Source organism: Genypterus blacodes, unplaced genomic scaffold, assembly GCF_046128005.1.
Source record: "Genypterus blacodes isolate CSIRO-AG114 ecotype Tasmania unplaced genomic scaffold, CSIRO-AGI_Gbla_v1 ptg000044l_1, whole genome shotgun sequence".
In the NCBI taxonomy this organism is placed as follows: Eukaryota; Metazoa; Chordata; class Actinopteri; order Ophidiiformes; family Ophidiidae; genus Genypterus; species Genypterus blacodes.
The window spans coordinates 5,386,115-5,406,222 of record NW_027466857.1 but is presented as its reverse complement, the minus strand read 5'-3'; the positions used below and the strand labels follow the sequence as shown (position 1 = coordinate 5,406,222).

Below are 20,108 nucleotides of genomic sequence, written 5' to 3'. Positions count from 1 at the left end.
AACTTCTTACTCAGAGATAATGAATACAACCACCTTTAGAATACTTAGAGCAAATCCAGAATATGAAACATCATGACTCAAACTCGCTGTAAAAGTGATGATTATAAGTAGAAATGTCCTTCACACTTCTAACAAATCCTTAACAGCCTCAATGTCCGGCATGAAACAAGACACAAACATCACCTTTCCACAGTTTATTTCCTTTTAAAATAATTCATACAAATGCATACAGTCACAAACATATCTTTGTCAGGTTGTCAGTTTTGACCAAAAATAATATTTACCGTAGAATATAGAATATGTATACTGTATATTGCTACACCTACTACTTTACCATAAAGGGGACCAAGGTAGGCAACAGTGGACTGTGTGTTACTACCAGGGATGGAATTTCAAGGAGCACTGGGACATTTTCAAAGCTTGTTGTTTTTGCTTGTGGCACCGATTGGTTTGAATGTGGAATGCTCACAGTTTATATTTAGTTGCTCTGCAAGTAATGCACATATTAGCAAGGTTATCCTCCTACTCATGTTGATAGGAGGCCTCCACAGTTTGCTCAACAAGCAACAATTGCTCAAAATGTGCATTCTGAAAGGATTTGGGGGCACAGCGATATTCTGACCTCGGTACCATCTCATCTTTTCCCCGTTCAGCTTCATGCCAGTGAGATCTCAGCACGAGCACGGGACTGCAAAATACTCACCGACGGCTAGTGAAATTTCCATCCCTGATTGCTACGCTTACTACCTCACCATGAAGAAGACCGGGTAGGCAACAGTGAACTGTTTTTACTACTCAGCTGCTGGTAGAAGGGGATCCAGAAAGCACCATCACTTAGCTCGTCTGCCAACCACAACAACACATGGAACAAGAAGTACTGGAGTTGGTAGAGAGAATTTCTAGATATTTCACCACTGACATGACAATATCAGCAGGCTACAGTTTGCTCTGCGGGAATGTAGCCAGTAAATACAGAATTTACCAACACAAATAAAGCTTCCTCAGCTCTAGCTTTGTTTTTCCACAGTGTTCAGTTGTGCATTTTAGCGCTCAGGTGAAGATGCCTTGTGGAGAATTCTATCCCCTCTCTCACCGTAGCTGCATTTTAGACACCGATACAACCAAGTCACATTGACACAAGCAGGCAGAACACCATATGTACACATAGACACGGGGGCCACAGAGGGCAGCGAAAACGGCGCACTCGGCAAGGACTGGTGTTAAATGTTAAAGGGATACCAGACAATACTATCACTTGTTTGCTGCTAGAAATCAGTACATTCTGCCATGCTAGATTATTGTGCATATATGATGTCTTTCAGGTTTTGTATGGAGCCACAGCTTGTTACTTGAACAAAAACAATTGCATGTTGTTGACATCACCAAGGTTAACGGTAAATACTGATTTAGCTTGAAGCAGCAGCAGCAGCAGCGTGCTGATGAATCATTTGTTTCTGCTTTATGATTTGGACATTTTCTGTAACACTGGAAGAAATTGTTAGAGTTCAATAGAAAACGACAAACACAACTTTTCTGAGAGCATTTCACAAGCCCAGATTATGCATCACCTCATGGCCAACCAGCTTTGTGTTTCACAGTAAACAACGTAACCACTGCACATTGTAATTAAACATCAGGTTGATGGACAAAGACGCCCCAGCCAAGCGTACCATTTTGCCACCACAACGCAGCCTTTGCCCCCCACAAACCCTTGATTTGGGTCAAACTTGGCAACATTTACACAAGTCCCAAGAGCAAACTCACATGCCCCTATAAACATAACAAACAAAAGCAAACATTAGATCAACTTTAACTTGCATTAAAGTTCTTTATCTAATGTGACGACACACAGAAAAAAGGCAAGCAGGTAGAAAAACAAAAGCACTAAGTGGCATTAAAAGGACTTTTAAAACAAATTCTTTCAAAATAATATACCAACTGCGGAAACTTAATTTCCTGAGACGGTGTGCAAAAAGCTGCCTCTTTTTGGGGGCTTGTTAATTTGGGGACACATAAAAAAACTGATATTGTATTACTTCTTGAACCAGTTTGGCTACATTGAAAGATCACATGACCTATGTTTTTCTTAAGACTGGAATACAAATATCAGTTACTTCTTGCCGCAAGTCTAAAAACTGTACACAGACAGGTTACATTCATTTCATAACCTACTACTTTTGCTCGTACATCAAACTAAGGAAAACACACAGATAAAATAGAACGACATGAAACCCGCCCTTCTAACTTTGGACAAACTACAGTCTACGACAGCAGGATTTGATTTGATATGTTTCCCTTCCGAATTAAGACAGTTATTATTTCTTTCTTTTTTTATTCAAACAGAGAAATAGGTTGTAATTTGAGTATATTTGTTTTGTGAAGATCAACTTTCACACCTTAGCCTTTACAGTCCATCCATTTATGGGGTCTTCTACATCAACATCAACATCATCATCCTCTTCTTCTTTGGAGTTTAAACTGGCTGCTGGGAACCAATTTGCCGGTAAGTTGTGAATGGTTTGTTACTGGGACTTCAACCTGTCGATCTGACGCTCTGTGAACCTGTCTAATGGCATCTTGTCGCTAGGGGGTTATCGCTATGGCACTGTTTGTCATGGGGACCTCCTTTGGTCGCCAGACAACACAGGCAAAGCGTGTGTGTCTTGTGTCTCTTGGTTTGGCTACAGCTGGTCATTCGGGTGTTGCTCTCTGTCGCCCTCTGGTGGCTTGACTGTGTTTTGTCCGGGGGATGGCGCGTGTGGAGGGTGTGCGACAGCAGGCGGAAGGGTGTGTGTAATGGGCACAGCGCTGGGCACGATGCCTTCAACGGGTGGTGGGAGGCCACCAGTTGGCAGGTTCACTACTCCTGGGGGGTACCTTGGAGGAGAGGCAGGGAGATGGATGAAGAAGACAGAGTCAAAGTCGAACGGAAACTGCAAAAACACTAAAACAATGTTATCCTGCACTATAGAGGCGTGTCGTCTGCTATGTCACAAAGAAAAGGCCTAAGCTGATATTATCGTTATTTTCTTGCATCATGCCAATGCACAAGTGCACTCCTCCTGAAGATGTACACGTGATTGGCCCCAATATTGATCCTGCCCATTTGGAAAGGTGTCCGTGACAGCTGTGCCTTCACATCTTTGCTTTTGCTATTGTGCCATATGATATATTGGTGAAGGCTGGCGAGGTTTACCCCACCGCGTTGTTACATCAGCTCTGAGGTCGGCTCACGCTGACCCCGCTGATCTGATCGATGCATTATTGCTTTATTACGTTACAACAGGTCTGACATATGGTGACACCGTTTACTCAACTGTGTGTCTGTGGATTGATGTTCTGGCTCTGTATCAGCTCTTATATCATATATATGTGCAGGATTGCTCAGCAGTTGGCCGTAAAACGAGGCAGTCATATCCTACACATGCTGTCTGAAAAATAAAAATAAAACTGATATCATCTGTACTTTTCCAACAGATTTTGCAAATTTTAAGGGTATTAACCTGATTGTTAAACCTAGAAGCACTGTTAGGTGCAACATATTACCGATAAGCCCCATTCAGCTCAGGGTGGACAGTAGCTGGGTCTACTCCTGCCCAGTGATTTGTCTGTGTGAGGAACTCCTTATTCACACAGTTTTTCAAACTGTCTGGGATACGTCCTGAAAGAAAGACACACATAAACAGAGAGAGAGAGAGAGAGAGAGAGAGAGAGAGGACAAAAGCCAAGTCAATAATACATTATAACGTAGTGTTCTACATTTTGCTTTTATTGCACCATGTTTGCAGGTATGATCACTTTTTTTTTCCTCCGACCCACTTTTCGTTACATACAGTTGGCCGGGACTCTAGCATAGTCTATACGAACAATAAATAGGCCATCCAAGAAAGACCAATCAGTAAACCACAAGAGGAAGGAAAGAGAAGAGCAGACAGAAAGATGGGTGTTCAGAAAAAAAGGCTTTTACAGTGAAAGGCTTTTTTTTAACCATCGCTCGACTAAAGAACAGGAAGTATGGGTGGTACTTGACAGCACTCGAGACTCTTGAAAATATCTCCTCTTGGTGTAGTGACTGTTTGTATGTGCGGTAATGTTTGCCGTCAGCGTGTGGGTGTGTGTGTGTGTGTGTATGCGTTCTACCTGTGATAGCCCTTCTGATCTCCCTGGCGGCCTCCTCTCTCATCTCCAGCGATGCCTGCTCACTATACCAGGCAGCGTGTGGGGTACAGATCAGATTGGGGGCATCCTTCAACGGGCCCTGGCTGAAGCTGAGACACGCACGCACGCACGCACGCGCACACACACACACACACACACACACATACACACACACACTTCGTTGCAACACCTTCAACTGAAATTGTAAGCCATGATCTATGGGATATTGATGAATATTTTATCTAAATTATGAAATACAAGACGGTAAAATTCGAGAACTCCTATTTATTCTTGGTAAGTAAAGTAGTCGATTGATGGATCTAGATTTTCTACTTAACATTTTATTCTTACTTGTTCCTTTTGCATATTTAAATGCTGTGTTATAGTTTCAATATTCACAGCGCATGTATGTATTTCTGTCTCCACTCACAGAGACACGTGCCTCCTTCAGTGTGATAATTATCACTGACAATTCTAATTAACAGCTCCTCCTGTCACAACTTTACACTGCATGTGTGCGGCGAGAGTGTTACCTGAACGGTTCCGTCTCGTGAACATCTAGAGCAGCCCCACGTATCCTCCCCTCCTTCAGCGCCTGAGCCAGAGCCTTCTCATCCACCAAACCTCCCCTGGCCGTGTTCACCAAGAAAGCCCCCTGTCGCATCTTTAACACACACAGGGAATGATTCACTTTGATCAATTTGGACAAAAGAAAAACAGAGATTTGACTGTACTTGTCACCCTTCAAATCTTGAATAATGCATCCTATCTACTCTGCTCCTGGTGCAGTTTTCCATGGTAAACTTCATCATTAATATTAAATATCAGTATTTATTTATTGATTGGCTGTGGGAAATTCTCTTTTCACATGCCCTCCTCCAATTACATCATTATTACACCCAAGTTTCAGGAGGAAGGATTCAGCTTCTTGGTGATGAAGATTGGCTTGGGGTCGTGTTGTAGGAATGAATAGGAGGATAGATGGAGCTCCTGAGAGTGTCATTATATGCTCTGCAAGCACCAGAGAGACTCACTCATCTGTATGGAGCCTGTGGGCTTCCCCGGGTATTTGCCTCTTTAATATTTATAGCCAAGTGATTTTGCAGTTGATGTAGGAATAAATAAATCATCAAGTGGGTGAATGAATGTGTATATGCTGATACAGTGTGTGTGTGTGTGTGTGTGTGTGTGTGTGTGCGTGCGTGTGCTGTCGCCTTGCTACCTGTTTGATAGTGAAGTCGTTGATCAGATGGTGGTTGTGTTCGTTCAGGCTGCAGTGCAGAGAGACGCAGTCCGAGTGGAAGAGCAGGTCCTGACAGACAGACAGACAGACAGAGGTGCAAAGGATGAATGCTGAGCCAAATTCCTTCTTTGCACTATACAACTGCTCCCAACTTTAAAGTAGCTGCATGCTGAGATGTAGTGTGAAACAGAAAAATGTGTGTAATATAGATAAATACATGTCTCTCTTCTTTATTTCCAGTCAAATCACCCTTATTTCAGATCCTTTGTGAGTCTACTGAACTCTATTCAGTAGTTTTGTTAGAGACGCTTCAAAGGATTGGAATTCATATTTTTACTTTATGACCTCATTTTCTTTTTGAATTTCTGACACAACTTTCTAAACCAAGGCACATTTTGAATTTAGTACAGGTATGGAAGGGCTGCTTGGTAGTTTTGTTTCATAGACCAATATCCTCTGTATGCATAGCACCAGATTGAGTGTGTGGGTGTGTGTGGGTATGGGGGGGCTACCTGTAGTGTGGTGACCCTTTGTAGACCCAGGGATCTTTCTACACCATCAGCCAAATAGGGGTCATAGAAAATCACATTGAAGCCAAAGGCCTTGGCTCGCAGAGCTACGGCCTGGCCCACACGACCTACAAACACACACACACACACATGCATTGCACAAATAAATACACGTGACAATGGAAGCAAATGGCCAACATATTCTTGTTCCTTATGCCTTTTACAAATGACATAATGCTCTAGTGACACATTTCTGATCCATATTCACAGACGGAGCAGGGAGAATATTTGCATGCTGCTTCTTATTAATCCTCTTCTTTGGTATTGGCAGTAACTCCATGGGAAGCCAATTTAACAGAGCTAAGGACAAAACTGCCCAAAGAGAAATTGAAGGCGATAGAAAAATGCTTGATGAATACAACTAGAAAGAAGAAATTACTCCCCCGCTAACAACCTCAAGAATAATGGATTGACCAGTCCAGTGTGTGCATGTGTGTGTGTTTGTGTGTTAAACACACCAAGCCCTATGAGTCCTAGTGTCTCTCCTCTGATTCTCGCTGCTCCTGAGGCCACCTCTCGTATCTGCTCCACACTCTGGACCCGTGTGCCCTCTCGCAGGGCCTGACATCAACAACAATGAATTTGTTAATACATGCACTATGCATCAGAGTCAACATAAACTTTACAATCAATACGATTCAGTCCATTAAACATATTAAATTATTGTCATATCTGCTCACTTAAAGCAAAAATATAAATTTGGGTCAATGTTGGCACTGCTTATAATTTTACATTTATTTCATTTTAAATCATGATTTGTACTCAAACTAATTCCTAATGAATGAACTAATTGTTCTTCTGTACCTTCTAAATATTACATCAATATTTTTTATTTTAGATTAACCATTCTCAAGAAAATGTGTAAAAATGACTCCTCTAAAATTGTGATATCTGATTAGATCCAGTTCATTGTGCTCTTATAGCCACCATTGTGTTCTGTCTCATTCTTTTCAGCCCCATTTATGTCCAATTGCGGGCCACTAACCTGGTGCAGCCAGGTGGTGCGTCGGTACAAGGTGAGGATGTGGCACAGTGTGGAGTCAGCCGTCTCCTCCACCGAGGCTGCTGGCATATTACATACAGCAATGCCTGTTGGGCCAAACGGCAGATAAAGATTAGCAGCTTCCTGGGTTACCCGAGGAGAGACATGGAGTTTGGTTAAGAAAAAAAAAAAGGAAAGAAGCTATTTTGGTGGCGAACTGCAGGCTGAAGATACTGTATGTCAGCAGTTTTCAATGCTAACCGCTGTCTTGTTGCAAATGGCAGAACCTCTTGCTGAAGGAAGATATAAAACCAATAAAACTATGGTCGGTTGGTCGGATGGTTGATGTATTAATAGCTTGTTGATACTAAGGCTTAGGCTTTTTAACACATGTTTAGCAGGAGTTCAAAATTATCCATAAACATAGAATACATGGTGGCTCACTTGAAATAGCTCCAGCCGTATTGAGCACACATTGATATTATTTGGCATCATTATATTATTGGAATATTATCAGTATTGGAAACTGGAGCACATGATCTACCTGAGACGCTCAGATGAATTTGGTGTCACGTTCTCAACACCCCTTACAGTGTTAAGAACAGTGTTGACAATATCGCACTGAAGCAGCACAGTATGAGCGCCACATGTTCTGAGTTTGCTGTGTGTGTGTGTGTCTGAGTGTCTGTGTGTCTGTTCTCACCCAGTTCCCCGGCAGATTTGATATCAATGTTGTCATAGCCGCTGCCTATGCGGACTATGATGCGCAGAGCTTTAAACTTCTCTAGATCTTCTCTCATCAGAGTGATGGTGTGGTACATCAGGGCTCCTACAGCTTCATTCAGCACCTAGAGCACACACACACAGACACACCTGAGTTAGATATTTCAACGGAAAATATTATGCTTGTTGTTTATAGTGTTATATAGTAGTTGCCAGTTCGAGCGAGCGATCAGTGAAAATCAGAACAGAGCGTGCCATATGTATGAAACTTTTCAGAAACCTCTGTAAAACAGCCTGTTTTCACTCAGTGTGAACAGTGTATTGCAAAGGTTTAAAAAAAAGACCCCTAAACGAAATTGAGAAAATGGAAATCAATAACGTAGTCATCGGAACGATAGGTTACACATAGAGTGTAGGTGTGTACCTATGTGTTGTTTGTCATGAAAATGGTCTTAGTTCTTGGTTAAGGTCTTTTCTGGACATGTCACCGTCATTTCTCATCTCTTCTTTTCTAATATCCATCTCTGCCTTTCCTACGTGCCATGGAAATGACAAGATTTTATACTGCAGAGGAAACAACACCAAAGGAAATAAGATGTCTCTGCTGAAAACATGTCTAATATTAACATTGATCTCAATCTCATGGGGCTCTCAGTTGTATATAACCACGATATTGACTTTAATGGAAACAGCAAAGCAGCAAAATCTTATTATCACATTGAACTGTAAAACTAGGGTGTGTGAAACCCTGTTTAGCAGGAGTCTTCACCTTTTAATTGGCTCTCATTTGATCATAATATCCTTTTCTTCCCGCCTTCACATGTGCACGAGTGTGCAAATGACATGCGGTTCATTACAAAAGAAAAAAGACCTTTTAACTACACAATGTGGTGGCGGCTGCTTACGAGCGAGCCAGAGAGAGTGCAAGTGATAGTGATGGGGTGGAGAGTGAGCCATCTGTTTCTCCCACACTGTGGCCTACTGAGCGCGCTCGCGGAGAGAGTGTGCCTGGCACGCGCCCAGAACAAGACGAAACCCTGCCAGACATACAAACCCATTTACAATCCACAGTGGCTGTGGCAAGATCCGAGCCTGACCCACATTCTAACTTATCCTCTTTTAGTTTTCTTGCTTCCTTCCTTCCATTTCCTTATCTCTATTTTGTGTCTTTTCTGGTCGTTTGTTGTTTTCGTCATGTGATTTGTGGTTTCGTGTGATTTGTGGTTTCGTGTGTGCTCTACTGCAATGGTTCCCTATCGTGATCCACAAATACCACAGCACTGCGTATTTCCACCTCTCCCTGCTCTACACACACACACACACACACCTGATTACCTACATCAGGTCAATCACTTTTTGGGAGGCACAATGTTGGTGTGGGAAAGGAAAAGAGAGATGGAAAATACGCAGTGCCGTGATGCTCGATTATCACTGCTCCACTGCAATATGGTGATTTTGTTGCAACAATGAATTTCTACACTACCTTTACTTTGTACACAATAATGTCACAGTTATTTGGAAGCTACATTTAGTGGCTAGTGGAGGATCTGCGTCCCTCTACCTTGACTTCAACCTGTGTCTCCTGTCCATAGTAACTATTCTAATCCTCTTCTTCATTCGATACAAATGCTTCTGACTACATTCTGGGATTGTAAAACACACTCACACCTGATCCATGGGATGTTTCTTAGCATCTGGTGTTTCGAACATGGTTGACATGAACATTCTGTGAATTATTACAGAATTTTTGCGATTTTGCCATCATTTCACCGTTAGTTTCATGTTACCTTCTCGTGGATCTCCTGTGTGGACTGAGCGTCACAGAAAGCCACGGTAGCCACGTCTTTGAGGATGGGCATCTCCACAGTGCAGTCGCGCCCGTCCAGCAGGGCCACTAGGGGGCGTGGGTGCATCGGCCCGTTCATGATGGGTGGCCTGATGCCTGGACACATAAGAAAGAGGTATAAATGTTTTCTGTGTGTGTGTGAGGGGTGATGTGAAAGTTGTCAGAGAGACGGAGGGAACAAAGTGGCTGATGAAGACACACGAAAATAACAGCAACCAAGTGTAACGCTTCAATTAAAAGCAGTGAAACATGACTCAAAATCAGCTGGACACTTCCATGCTGCTGTTGCTGCATCTGCATTCCATCATTTTTGCGCTTTGCCAAATCATGTCAATGCTGTTGCTAGGGCCGCTGTCACAATAAGTGGAAAAATAGTTTCCAGAGCAGCTGTCTGTCTTCTGCACAGCTAACTTCTGTTCTGAGAGGTTGCAGCTGTTTGTTTTTCCTCCTTTAAATTAGTGTGGACTTTTACTGACTTTGAAGCAGGCTGTAATTGGATAGACTCACGGAAATTGGTTGGTAGGCCCAATGTGGTAACAACTCAAATAAACAGATATGCGGTGAGAGTGCCCTCAGAATTTCACAATATCCCTGTGGCATTGGAATCTGAGAAGCCAAACCTCACCATGTTGATAAGGGATATAGCCTTTGTTTGCATTAATTGAATTGTCATGGGTGACTGCAGCTGCTACCTTTGGCCACCAAGTATGACTATTAACCAGTGCATTAAAAATGGGATGGTTTTGATCTTAAAAGGACTGAACATGCCACCTAAAGCTTTGTATTATGAACATATGACCCCAAAAGCCCAAGTAATGTTTTAATAAATCATCCCTTCATTTTCAACCGTTTACGCTGAGGCCTTACTGGAGGATGAGTTTCAGTTAAACAGACGGCCCAACCAGTTTGAACAGGTTTCACAAGAATAGAGTGCCATGGAATTATGTTTAGTCGTTTTCCTGTGCTATGTCATCCCACTGCATGCTTAGGCAGCTTTGTTTCTCTGCGCTTCTCTTTTTCGTTTGGTTCCTCTCTCCCCCCATAGATAAGCTCAGAGTTAATCATTGCAGATCGCTGACAAATATACTGATTAAGCCACATGAAAGCGAATGATTCAGAGAAAACTCTAAGACAATGTGTACAAAATTGAGACTTTTGACTTGTTAAGTTTTGACAGCTCTGGATGAAATCACTGCAGAACTTCTGCGGGTTTCTGCCGATGCTCAACTGTACCCATCACTCATTTCAGACTACTTTCAATCCATGCAGGCTGACATCTCTAATGAGCCACCGCTTCTGTCAATTCACTCAAAATATCCTGGGTGTTCCGAGAACTTCTTTGTGACGCAGGCGCTGAGACGGACAGACGAGTGGCATTTCCTGAGTTACAGACCGTTTTCTGATTGCATGAGCAAACATGAGGAAGGATGCAAATCAATAAACTCGCCGTTTCCATATTTAGTCAGGCTGGTCGACAGAGGCTTGGCTCCTTCAAGTCTGAATTGACCATTTTATGATTCTTGTTATGGCTACTTTCTCTCCTCAACACACAAATCACACATCACAGTCTATTGACTTTATCATACAAACAGACCAGAGGGACAGAGTAGATGTATTGTGTTCAGTATTTTTGTATTCATGGCCTGAAGTTGTATTGTCTTGCTCTATGAAGGTTACTGCCGGAGGATAAATTGGTGTCTTTCCCTCTTGTGTGATTGATTTCTCCTCAGATTACTTTTGAACGTTGTGCATAAGGTGTCGCAGCTCAATGACAACAGTGTGGGGGGGCTGTCTAGATGGGTAGAATGAGTAGAACTGTATGAATAAGAAGCAGCGGGGGTACTGAAAAATACACTTCAGCGGATAGATGTAGATGGACAGCTTTAGTACCTTGCTGCAGTGTTGGTTTGGGACAGGTTTTGGGTTTCACAGTCTCCCACAAAATAGAAAGTCGCATTCAGAGTCAATTTTGTAGCATTGAGGAGAACTGTTGGGATGTGTTTACGTGGTATATGTACTATACCACCATCCTATGTACTGTATACTGGGACTTATTGTAAGTACTTGTCAAATACAATATGTACATAATATGTCCTTCTGCAAATAAGACTTAAATAGCAACAGTATTGTTCATTCTGTTGCTACATCATGAACTGACATTATAAACAGAGGTTTGAACCAAGATTGCCTACAACTTGGTTCAATCTATCACTCAGTTTCTGTCTTCATATCTACATAATCATATTACAGCATGAAACGCGATCTATTGAAGCGACTCGACAGCACAGGCAGACCTATAAGGTGAAACTCAAATCCGGCTCACTACGCCTCAAATGTGGCCTGTTCAAACATTAGCTTTCCATAAGAGGATTTGCCTCGAGGCTTTTCCACTTACACATCAATACAAAATCAATGGCGCATAGTTGAGGAATTGGAATTTAAAGAACAGCGGAAAGGATTGTTTTTAAAATACTGACTTCATTGGAACACTGCCTTAACCCGAAGTATCACACTTGCCCGTGGGCGCTGCACTCTTTAACCATGGAGCAGATACACAAGGGAACAAAGGCAATCTCAGAGAAGTGGTGCATAAACTTGTGTGTGTGTGTGTGTGTGTGTGTGTGTGTGTGTGTAATTAGATTTAAAATGGCACAAATATGAGAGAATGATCACTGTAATCGTCCGTACAGCACAGTGGCATTTTCACAGAGATTCCAGACATTTCTAAGGTCCACACTTGGTCAGAGTGAGGGAGGAAATAGTTCTCATTCCAACAGCAAGCATGACCTTGGGAGGACCAGCACCACTGACTGCTGAGTAGTACTACATGATAAAACACATCGATTCTTCTCTGGCTCTCCCTCACACAAGAAACTTGGCGCTGTATTGTAAACATTACTATATTCTCTGACTGCAAATGTCCAAATCTCACCCAACCATTATCTCTCTGTGTCTTTTATGTAGTCTATTTTTGCAAGTAAACAGTGATTAAATCATTCCTTATATTAACTAACTGCTTGTCCAAAACTGTAAAACCTCACCCATCTCTATACTCCCTCTCTTTATATTCAGTACTCCAGTACACACACTCTATAACCCATAGCCTCAGGCTTGGGTGACTGCTGGGAGCTTTCACAGTGCAAACAGTCCTCTTGACAGTCAACGGCGCCACAGCTCCGGCCATTCATCCTAAGTATCTCTGCAACCCTGCTTCGATTCAGATTCACAAGGCCAAAATCCATGATGAGGCAATTGCAGCAAGGCAACTGCACTTGAAATAGCAATCAGGACTGGCAACCAGCTCAGAATCATGAATGGAAAAAAGAATGTTGTGTTAGTAATGAGACAGTGTCCATCTGTGTAGTTACAATTCTGCTTGTTTCAGGGTGGGGACATGAAATGACATCGCTTGATATGAAAATTGGGTTCCTCGGAAAATTTGTAATCCAACTACAATAAAATGCAAAATTCCTTTTGAGCAACTTTAAGCGATGGAAAAAGCAAACATCGATGATTGTTGGACTGCATGCGAGCCACTGGGAAAGCATCACATCCAGCTGTCATATGGTAACAGCTGGATTTTGTCCCTGAGGAATGAGGCAATGTTTTGACTGACAGTCAACAAAAGCAGAAATGTTCATTCCACGAGCCAAAAATGCTGCAAGTCCTGCTTTTGACCTACACTAAAAACTTGATTGATTGACAAAGTCTGTAGAAGCATTTCATACTTCTTATTAATGCAAATTAATGGTGAATGATTTACTGAGCACGACAGCTCTGCTTCTCATTCAAACGCATATGAATACAGCAAAGCAATCAGTGAATTTCGCTTCCCTAGTCCCCTCCCGACAGCCATTAATCGGCTATAGACCAACATGGATGGAGACTCTGGTATTTGCTCTGCGTCAGCAAAACACTGATGGCACGTTTTCCAGTGATCGAAGCTTTTGCAGTTTGCAGATAGCTCAGGAGAGGAGAGGATGATTTATGAGGTTACTGGCTATAGTGGCATGAGGCACAAAAGGCTCCTTTTTCCTCACACATGAATTCTCTCTCTCTCTCTCCATCATTCACTCTCTTGGCATTCACTCCCCCATCTCTTGTTGTCTCATTTCCAGAATTCCACCTCGCATTTAAGTCCCCCCCCCCATATTCTGTCATTTATTATTTGTAATTTTTCCACAGTAACCATTTTTATTGCCTTGAATATTTTATTTATTGCACATTTGCTTAAAAATAACCAAACACCCTGGTGCAAAGTGCTAAGGATGAGATTGTCTGCAGTCTTTCCTTCTCTATATTTCTTCTGCCCCTCCCCTCTTCCTCTCTCTCTACCCACATTTTAGTTCCCATGGAGTAAAACAGGCATACCCCTAACCACCAGCCCCTCCTTCACATTATATCCATGCTTACATGTGCACACACACACACACTTCTACCCACCTGCACATACTGAAATGCAGTTGCATTTTCAGCACAACCATACATGCAGGTTGACATGACACACATGCAGTGATGTATGATACATACACACAAGCAGCTGTGCACGCTTTATTTTACACACACACACACACACAAGGACTTGCTACTGTATCAGCAAGTCGTCTCAGGTTTATCAGCTTTCCATTACCGAGACACCAGCAGCGACACAGACGAGGAAAGGGAAACAGTGTTTGGCAGCTGATCAGTTTTGGTGACCAATTTATATTCATACACTTCAATGCCGATCCTTCCAGCTGCCTGTGCCCATGAGCCAGAACAGCTGCACGCAATGGACGTTTAATGATCTCGTTTCAGTTCGACTTGCTCTTTGATTTGGATTGACTGTCAAGATCGGAGGTGAAACGAGAGCAGTTATGGTCTGAGGGTGACATTTTCGCCCTCACTGTGTAATTATTGCATATAAGCGTTGATAGCTTGGTTACATCCTGGAATGCAGCAATAGCCACTGTAGAAACCTCATCACATCCTCCTTCTCTGAGGATCAAAGTATCAAAGAACATCAGCTTAGATGTTACTGGGGTATGGATATCAAATACTCTCAGTCTGCAGCATCTGATAATAAATGGAACAACATGGTAAACTCACACCACAAGACTGGAAATTGGACAAACACAATCGTTAGATCACAAAAACCTACACTGACGGCAGAAAATCACTGTCACTTTGACGTTTCAATTTGATTGCGGTAGGTTTGGATACTCTGGCGTAAATGTGTCTATTAATACATCGTCAGTGCCATGAGTCAGCTATTGTAATCTCAATTAAAAGGTCCCCAACTAGAGGGGAAGATCTGTGTGTGTGATAATCAATACAAGACAGTATTCATTGTTTCGTACTGTAGTTTCACAGAGTTCCTTTAAAAGCTTTGTCAGTCAGGTTCAGTTACAGCCTACGTAAATTGTTATTTTGAGTGGGATGTTGCATTGTAGGCTTCCCCAGCACATTTCTTGTGGGATGACTGTTTTCGTTGCAGTGGATCACAATTAAATTCCAGTTACATGAACATGAATCCAGTAGAAGCACATCATTCCCACGCTGGCTGAGTGAATATGTAATGAACAATGAGCATATGTAAATGTCTTAAAACACCTTTCAGAACACAACCGAGCACCTCTAAATTCTGTCCATCATCTGCTATTTAAATTTTTTACCATTCAGAAAAATCACAACCCAATTAGTCCCTGCTGAAATGGTAATGTACTTCAAAATTCAACGGCAGCTGTTTGACACAAGTGTCACATTTATACTTTACATATAATATTAGCTGATTTAGAAGGATGGCTGTCATAACCTTTTTTATTCTCAGAGGCGATGTGTTGTGTTTGAAATGTTAAATGTAGGTAACGTGATATTGGATCAAGGTTTTCAGTCATTCGATCTACTTGTGTTGCCTGTATTATACCAATTTCACCTGAATGGTTCTTGTCATGTTAGGGTGTAAATGTGACACTTCCTGGTAGAGAAAACATAGCTGGTAAAAGGCTGCGACACAGTTTGACAGCACAGCGACACTGATCTAAGGCTATTGATTGTGTAATCACCTCTCCACACCTTTTCAGCGGATGTCTCTATAAATTCAAATACACCTAACAAATTCACCAAATGTGCCTTGCAATGTTTTTTATGGAGCCAATCTGCTTTTTGCTGTGGGTGGGGTGACAGGCAAGAGTCTAAGTCACTTATCTGGGGCTTTTTAATCAAATCAGACATGACTCAACGCTCATGGATCAAAAGACCCCTGCACTCCAAAACGGTAGTCAGGGACACCATCCATCAGCAGGGATGTCAGACCAATTTCCAAACATCCTTTCAACGTTAAATGATCTTTACTGAGAGCTGAAACAGATCTGATGGTGACGTATATGTCACAATTATCGACTGGTAGTGATTTGTATGAGGCAGTCTTGAAAGGAAACCTCACCGATGCCACCAGGAACCATAAATCACGGTCACTGTTCCTGTGACCTTGGAGTTGTGCACTTGTTCACGTTAGTAGTTGGCTGAACGTGCAGAAGAGGGCCAAGGAAGAAAAAAAAGATCAGAGCTGCCAGTGTAATCTTTGATGTCATCAAGAGACACAGCCTGCAGCCTGTTGATGACATCACAGATTGAAATATACGCTGTAAGGATTCTCGCTTTGGGAGAAGAAGCTTCACAAATTCTGTTATGTGACGACTGAAACAGTATAATTCTGCTGCTGTTCCTGCTTGTTCATTTATCCTGGGAACCCCCCCCAGCCACACACACACACACACACACACATGTACGCACACCCTCCCAACCACATCTCTGTCACTCGCTTGCCCTCAACAGCCCTCTACCTCGTTCCCATTTTCTAGAATAGTCTCTTCCGGCCCCTATTATGAGAAAGATGTGTCATGTGTGTGACTCCAGCTGTGTGCATGTGTACACTTGACTATGAGTTCCTGTGTGTGTGTGTGTATGTGTGTGAGAGAGAGAGAGAGAGAGAGAGGGGGGGTGTGCGTGCATTCGTGTGTGTTTGTAAAAGGCAACCGTTCTCTTTTAAAGAAGCACACTGAAAGGGAAATACTGTATGTTCCATGCCCTTGCTAAGCCCTCGAAGGAGATAAAGCGAGAGATCCATTTCTGTCGCCACAAATGGAGGTGTTCCAGCAGCCCTCAATAGCAGGGATTTGCTCCTTAACACGCGCGCACAGACACACACATGCACACACACACACACGCACAGAGAAAAGGCTAACCATTCTTGTGTGGCAAGAGGGTGAGCGAAATACACAGATGAATAATATAATGGAGAGACAAAATGAAAGAGGAGGACACGAGACAGAAAGGAGAGGAAGAGAGAGGGAGGGGGGAGGGGAGAGGAAAGCAGAATAATGTACACTGAACTCACAAAAATCTACACACACACAGAGAGAGAGGGAGAGAGAGGGCGGGAGAGAGAGGCAGAGCCACATAAAAGCACAGTTCTAGTGGTTTACCTAGAGGCATGCCTTTGTTGAGGAGATGTGAGCTTCCCATGGTGTGTTCCCCAGCTGGCCAGCACACAACACAAACCTACAGTCTTCACACAGCAGACATGAACAGGAATCCAGTCAGCATATGGCGGCTGTGGCCAGCTACCTCGCTTCCCTTAGTCCTTCTCCCAGCCCCTTAGTGACAAGCATACACATGTGCTCCCCCTCTTTTCTCTCTCTCTCTCTCTCTCTCTCTCTCTCTCTCTCCCCTCCCTTCCGTCCCCTTCGCTTGCCCGCTCTCCCTCTCGGCTCTGCCTTACCCCTCCCACCGCCGTCTCCCTACCTCCTTCCCCTCCCTTTTTCACTTTCTATTACAGGAAGGAGAAAAAAAAAGATCTGTCTCTCTGTCTCTTGTCACACCAAATGTGAGCGCCGCTTCATTTAGGGGAGAGCAAAGAGTGTAAGAGGGAATGCAGGGGAGGGCGTGTGTGTGTGTGTAAGAGGGAGAGAAGTGGTTGCACGAAAAGAGTTGAGAGAGAGTGAGAGAGCAAGAATGGGGAGGAGCTAAAGCCGACCAAAATTCATCTTTTGTTTCCTGAAACTGAAAGACATCAGGAAAAAAAGAAAGGAAAGAAGAGTTACAGTTACAAGGCTATAAAGAGGGATAACTTGTACTCTAGTATCATCATAACAACTACAAAATGTCTAAAACTTCATTCTAATGAAGGCGACAATATTATGAATGGATCATTTCTGTGTTCAATAATTAATCGAAAATCCTGCCAGACCAAACTGAAGTTAATACATCACTTATGATGAATGAGACGAACAGCAACAATACTGATCAAAAATGAATACATTCTACTATATTATTATTCTATTTTCTAGGAATACTCACACAAATATTCGCTCTTGTAGATTTCGCAACCAAAACTCCATAGTGTAGATATAAATTACAGACTCCTCTCGCTTTTTCTCTTGACCCCTGACCTTTGTTAATGGTTACTATAAAAGCCAGCAGGCAGTGACGGTGGCTTCTTATTCAGCATTGTGCAAATAAATGGTTTTTCGCTTCATTCATTATGTCATAAAAAGGGGGGGATGCTAGAGCGGTTACATTCGTGTAAGGTTTTTCATGCAAATAAAAAAGAAAACTGCAAAGCGAGTATAAATGTACAATACAGTGGCAATGAATAGCACTCTATGCAAAGGCCAGACCATGAACTAACGTTTTAGGCAATTTTGGAGGCAATTGTAGGAATGGTGCTCCCCTTGCAGCTTCACACAAATAAGCGACAAACACACATTCTCCAGTTTTTCTTGCCAACCCTCCCGTGACATCCTTCGCCCAATCTTTCACCCTCATCACCCCAGCCCCTACCATTGACCCCTAACCCCCGCCTCATGTTTTACACGAAGGATGTTAACATTAGGCAATTGTTACCTGACTTTTGCGGAGATTCGTTCGCTCGAGCCAATCTCTGGCACTTTGCATCGCTTGCCGACAGTGACTTGCGCTCCTTCTTCGCCGTGGCCATCGTCGTCATTATGGGGTTCATCTCATCATCATTAATAACTGGGACAATCTTGTAGGCTGGTTCCATCCATGTCCCACTACTGTAATTTAGTAATGCAATTAATAAATAAAACTTCTAAATTTCCTTTTAATGAAGTGAAAGGCCCCATATGCAAGTTTTTTAGCAAGTTTGGAGGCGACTGGATGAAAGGTACTTGTTGCATCCCTTCACCCCCCCTGCCCCTCCTACCCCACCCTTTCAAAGTTTCTACATTTCCTTGAGGACCCCCTGTAACATCCTCCCCCTGATATTTCACTCCTTCACCCCATCCTTACCCATCACCCCTAGCCACAGCCTCATCTTGAAGTTACGTAAACATTAGGTTATTGTTACCTGTGGACTTTTGTGGAGATTTATTGGCTTGGGCCAATTTCTGGTGCTTTGCATCGCTGCTCTCCAGCTGGGGCTTGCGCTTCTTCTTCGGCATGATGCAAATGATTTATTTTGCTGTTCTATTCGTGATAGAGGCATCATGGCATCATTCATAGCGGTCATTGTGGGTTTTTTATCTATGATGTCATTATGGGAGTTTTTTAACTTGCTGTTCAGTTCACGATGTCATTAACACTTGTGACATCATTCAGGGTGGTTCTGTCCACTACTGTAGTTTTATGATACATATAAAAATACAACTTGAATAAAAGTAAATGGGATGGAAAGCACCCTATGCACATCCCTGAATATTTAAGAAGATAAGGTAGGACTTTTATGGAAGATTAAACTGATGAAAAAATGCTTTAGATTATGTATTTATTACTGAAATTGGTGTAATGTTTTATTGAAGAATGATGTGTCAAAGGATCTAGAGCAGGGCCATCTCCCCTTCAAATGGATTTCTGAGTAAACCAAGCATTAAAATGAAATTAATTTAATCATGTGTCTTTACAGAGGTTACAATGACGTGATCACACTCCGGGGCTGATGTGAAAACTGTAAGAATGACAACAGTCATCAGTTTACATCATCTCACAATTTATTTCTTTGTCATAAATGAAATTTCTCCCTCTCTTGTTCTGATTCAGATTGTATTCCCTTTGAAATACAGTATACGATACCCCTGCACTGTGAAATGTAAGCTAAAAAAAGACGGAGCTACTAACAGCAAAGAGCATTGTGATATTAATAGAGCAGCTTAGGATGCTGGTGCAGAGTTGGTCTTACTCTGATTATTGCTGCGTCTAATTATAGTCCTACTATTTTGCATGGATGTACACAGGGCTGGTTGCTGTGCTGCTTTTCTAGGTTTTAGAAATCAGACACTCCCCCCCTTTTCCTTGTAATCCCTTTAGCCTCTTAAACTTTCCACCTCTTTGCTTTGGCCTGGCTCATACTTACACAAGCCATTTACTGCTGTGGTAACATTACAGTGACTCTTATCTACACTTGGCAGCTTGATAACCACATGCCCCTGAGCGCCCAGACTTTAACCTAACCTAGTTTAACAGCACAGGGGTTGACATTGACTCAATGAGTTAGACAATAAGGCTGAAGTGACTTAGAATTAAGTTTACATTAAATGAGGATTTCCATGTATTTACTTGCTTTTATTTTTGAGACCTTTGAAATGC

At 42.5% G+C, this 20,108-nt stretch overlaps 1 protein-coding gene across 3 annotated transcripts in view; it reads right to left on the bottom strand.

Annotated features, from left to right (window-relative positions):
• Positions 1-184: 184 nt before the first annotated feature.
• ctbp1 (C-terminal binding protein 1) overlaps positions 185-20,108 on the bottom strand; it is a 23,029-nt gene continuing 3,105 nt past the window's right edge. Inside the window, exons 1-11 of one of the 3 annotated variants that reach the window (XM_076149200.1) lie at positions 16,988-17,242; positions 9,463-9,617; positions 7,656-7,800; positions 6,956-7,059; positions 6,429-6,531; positions 5,914-6,038; positions 5,381-5,470; positions 4,692-4,822; positions 4,141-4,268; positions 3,547-3,661; positions 185-2,877 (exon numbers count right to left, since the gene is read on the bottom strand). In XM_076149200.1, the coding sequence (XP_076005315.1) occupies positions 2,682-2,877; positions 3,547-3,661; positions 4,141-4,268; positions 4,692-4,822; positions 5,381-5,470; positions 5,914-6,038; positions 6,429-6,531; positions 6,956-7,059; positions 7,656-7,800; positions 9,463-9,617; positions 16,988-17,027 (1,332 nt within the window). In that variant the 5' untranslated portion in view covers positions 17,028-17,242 and the 3' untranslated portion in view covers positions 185-2,681. Of the gene's footprint in view, positions 2,878-3,503; positions 3,662-4,140; positions 4,269-4,691; positions 4,823-5,380; positions 5,471-5,913; positions 6,039-6,428; positions 6,532-6,955; positions 7,060-7,655; positions 7,801-9,462; positions 9,618-16,987; positions 17,244-20,108 lie in introns of those variants that run through there. The other 2 variants (XM_076149202.1, XM_076149201.1) reach the window with 2 other exon arrangements.